Genomic DNA, 4,444 nt, shown 5'->3' on the forward strand with positions numbered 1-4,444 from the left:
TTTTTTTGTTAAGCACTCGACAAAGAACTCATTTACCAAAAAAAAAAAAACACTCCACAGATTATTTGACACTCGCCATGTACGTGAGGTGCCATGTCGGGGCACGATCCACTTAGCTAACTGTCCATCCATGCTTGCATGTCAAACACTCGACACCGCCGCAAATATATGCATAACAGTAAATGCTACTACGACTACATACTTCTGAATCAGCGCGCGGCGGTCATGCATCCTGATCGAATTCATTACGCATTTGTGGAGACAGGAGACCTGCACGTACACCGGATTGAACAGGGCACTGTTGATACGTACACTCTCCTTGCCATGCCTGCCATGGCAATGGCACCATACCATGCAGAGAGCGAGAGGGACAGCCAGCATCGCCCAACGTCACGCACAACGGCACAAACCTATCTGCAGGCAGCTGCTGCCTTTATCTTCGTCTCCATTCGTCCGTCATCCAGTCCATGTGCCACCAGTTCCCCGGGCGTCGCCATCGCCGGACGCGGGTCACCTCAACCCCCACTACGCGCGCCGTGCCAGGGGCCGGAGCCAGCCGCCACTCCCTCCCTGCCTCACCAGTCACCACTCGCCAGCCTAGTAGCCTACGCTTCATGCCCACCAATGACCAAACCAACCAAGCAAGCGCTGCTCGCTCGCCCGCTACTATATATTCTCACCTGCACCGCTTCTTCTCTTCTCGCGATCCAAGCTGAACGAGAGCCACCTAGCAAGCTAGTTTAGCAGGTCAGGCATGGCCAGCGCGACGACGACTGAGCAGCGTGTCAGCTTCATCGTCGACGGAGAGGCTGATGAGCAGCAGCAGCAGCGGCAGCATGACGACGACCTTGTTAGCCGCGCCGCCGTGGTGGCGAGGGAGGTGAGCAAGCGGGTGTCTCGCCTGTCCGTCGAAGGAGGAGGAGACGCTCAGGGCGTCTACAAGGTCGGCAGTGAAGGCGGCGTTGCCAGGCCAAGGAACGGACATCCTCACGAGGCCGACGCGGGGGAGGGGACGCCGCGGTTCCGGCGCTCGTCCGGCGGCGCGCGGGCGCTGCCGCCGCCGCACGCGTGGCTGGCGATCGAGGACACGAGGAAGCTTCAGGAGGAGCAGGGGCATGACGACGGCGACGACCCGCATGCGGAGCAATGGGCGCGGCTCTTCCGTGGCGGCGGGACGACGCAGCAGCAGCAGCAGCGGCTGAGGCTGCGGCGGAGCAGCTTCAGCATGGTGCGGCGCGAGCGCGAGCGCGCGGCGCGGGAGGCGTGGCTGGACCACGCATGGGAGATGAAGCGGAGCTGGCACCAGCGCAACGGCGGCGCTCCCGACGCGGGCACCCCCGTGGTGGTGGTGGTGGGGACGTCGTCGTCGTCGTCGTCGCACTCGGACCATCAGGCCACCGCGGCGGGCGGCGGGGTGGCCATGGACGTGGAGGAGGTCCGCGCGTGCCGGGACCTCGGGCTGGAGCTGCCCTCCGACTGCACCGTGGAGATCCAGTGCTACGGGCTGTCCGGCGGCAGCAGCCCCACCCACGGCAGCGGCGCTGATTCACCCTGCGCCGGCTCCAGCCGCCCTGTTGGTGGTACGTATGATCGAGTACTAGAGCTAGCGTACCTACTGCCATCTTTATTGATCGTCTACTCCAAAACTGAAACGTGCTAGGAAATAATTCATGAATGGCTACTAGGATATACTCCTATATATTTTGCTAAAACAATACTATAATGTCCGTGTGTGGTAAGACTATTATAATATCCGTGCGTTATAATGACACCAAATTATTCGGTAAATGTTAGGCACAACGATTACATAAAAACGAACAACATATACATTATTATCAGCCTCAATATCTCACAAATTCCTAAGCAGCACGATGTCAATCCCCAACCAAACACTAGACACAGTCACACACTTATACATGGCACCCGCTACAGAAATTACTCAGACCGCCAAGCGAAGTAGATAGTCTAAGATGAATCGGGGAAGAATAACAGACACATGATTTCGGGTGAAGAAACCTGCACCTTTAGAGTGGCCAATGAACCACATGCTAGTGGCGGCCCAGTCCTCCTCAATCCCAAGAGACAACCCCCCTCCACCACGCAATAACTAGACGTCAAATCAGGGACACCCATCAATCAATCGCAGATATACCCCAAGGCCAATCCAGGGCAAAAGCGACGGCGGTCGGATCTCCCGCGGGCCATTATACCGAGCGTCGATCTATCCAGCTTCCTCTCTGCCATCATGGCCTCGCGGGATCCAAAGGAGCGAGCGAGGGAGTGAGCTAGGGTTTCCGGTGGAGGGTAGGGAGAGAGGCAAGGCATCAGTTTCCACGTTGCGATCCCAGAGAACGGGCAAGACGGTGGAGGGGGAGGGAAACTAGAGCTAGGGTTCTATGAGAAGGAGAGGGGAACCAGAGATAGGGTTCCGTGAAAGAGTGAGGCGGAGCCATGGAGGCAGCGTTGTTGGGATGGAGGGACTTGAACCGTGGTTTGATTACAAAGAAATATATGGGTGTTTTTAAGAATGTTAGGCACAACGACGATAGAAGCCAGTTTCCCCACGTTAAAATCTAACAGCAACAACATTAATTAATCGTGTTCTTGACGTCCCTTATTAACGAAAGCTTCTAGTACCTTGCATGGCGGTCATGGCAGCAGGACGACGACGGGTTAGCGTCAGTCATGATGACTACTCGAGTTGATTGCTACTGCTAGCTAGATAGATAGAGTAGTATATCACCGATTCTTGCTCTCTTCCTCCCCTGCGGCGCCGTGGCAAATCCACCACGACAGGGACGGCCACTCCATTTGCACATTCCCCCATTCCGATCCACTGCAGGTACGTACGGTCGCCATCCAGCAGCTAATCTAGCGTCGTAAACACCACATGCACGCCGCCACCACCCCCATTCACCCATCATGCATCTGACGATGCTGGATACAGATAGCTATGCATACTCGCGATGGATTGGCTAGCTGTTCGTATAGGACGGAATCCATGCATATTACTCCCTCCGTTCGTTTATAAATATACGACATCCTTAATTTTTTTAAAACTTTGATCATTCATTGTATTAAAAATCTCGAGTTATCGCTTATTTTATTGTGATTTGTTTTATCAATTAAGATTGTTTGATTATAACTTGAAATTTTATACTTTTGACTAAATATTTTAAATAATACGAGTGATCAAAATTTTAAAAAATCAACGGTGTCATATATATTTGAACGGAGGTTGTATATATCATACTCTCTCTGTTCTAATTGAAAAAAAGTCAAACAAATAAAATGAACCGGTCAAATTTGGTAAAAAAAGTCAAACATATTATAAATTGGTACGGAGACAGGGAATATTATATATACTATAGCGCTATTCATGTATCACCCTCACGGGTGATCACTCATCCTAAAATAATTTAAAAAATGATTTACAAAGATCTATATATATATCACTATCTAATCAATGTCGTTCGTTTGTAAATGAATGAACGTTTACAGAAGGAGAAGGAGCGGATCCGATGGACGTGAAGGCTCGGCTCAAGGCGTGGGCACATGCGGTGGCCCTCGCATCCACCACCCATCTCAACTCATGATATATGGATAAAATATATATATAGTAATGGTCCTCGAATTTGGTATGCCGTGTTACTTAGATTCTCAAACTTAGAAAACTAGGAAAACATGTGCTGGAACTTGGTGGCCCATTCAAAGCTGTCCAATATCAAATTTGCTTGAACCAGATGCCAACATAGTGTGCCACGTTAGAGTCATTTGGATCCCTAAACTCAACATGTTGTGTCACTTTAGATCCCCGAACTTGGCATGTTGTGTCATTTGGGTCCATAAACCTTTATTACTGTGCTCCAACATGGCACGTTATATCCGCGTCCAGTTTAAGCAAATCCAGTTTTAAACAGTTTTGCACGGGCCGACCAAGTTACCTAACCTGTTTTTCTGAGCTCCAGCGTGCCAAATTGAAAGGACTATATATATATAAGCAAACACCTTTTTCTTCTTATATATATAGCCATGTTTGTAACCAAATGTCCTTTTTCCTTTCCTTTACATACGTATCTAATTAAATCCCCACGTGTAAGTGTACTGCTAAGTAAGTAGAGTATACTTACTCTTCGATTTGGAATGTAAGCATCCATTATGTGTAAGAGATATTATATATAAGTGTGTCGCGCGCGCACGCGCGTGCAAGACCTGTGTGTTAATGTAAGTGGATGTTTGGTTTGTAGGGACTAATGTTTAGTCTCTTCATTTTATTCCATTTTAGTTTATAAATTGCCAAATATAGAAACTAAAATAGATTTTTAGTTCTATATTTGTCAATTTTAGAACTAAAATAGAATATAATTTAGAGACTAAAAATTAGTCCCTAGAAACCAAACACCCTCTAAGTTCTACCCTTCTAAACAAATTAAGCCCAGAGCAA

General features: G+C 49.3%; 1 protein-coding gene across 1 annotated transcript; it reads left to right on the top strand.

Annotated features, from left to right (window-relative positions):
• The first annotated feature begins 298 nt into the window (after positions 1-298).
• Positions 299-4,209, top strand: LOC103641363 (uncharacterized). The gene is made up of 2 exons (XM_008664718.3): positions 299-1,580; positions 3,502-4,209. Exons 1-2 carry the CDS (start codon positions 755-757, stop codon positions 3,594-3,596), a joined length of 921 nt encoding a protein of 306 aa, XP_008662940.1. The 5' UTR covers positions 299-754; the 3' UTR covers positions 3,597-4,209.
• The last annotated feature ends 235 nt before the right edge of the window (positions 4,210-4,444 follow it).

This window comes from Zea mays, chromosome 10, assembly GCF_902167145.1.
Source record: "Zea mays cultivar B73 chromosome 10, Zm-B73-REFERENCE-NAM-5.0, whole genome shotgun sequence".
Lineage (NCBI taxonomy): Eukaryota > Viridiplantae > Streptophyta > Magnoliopsida > Poales > Poaceae > Zea > Zea mays.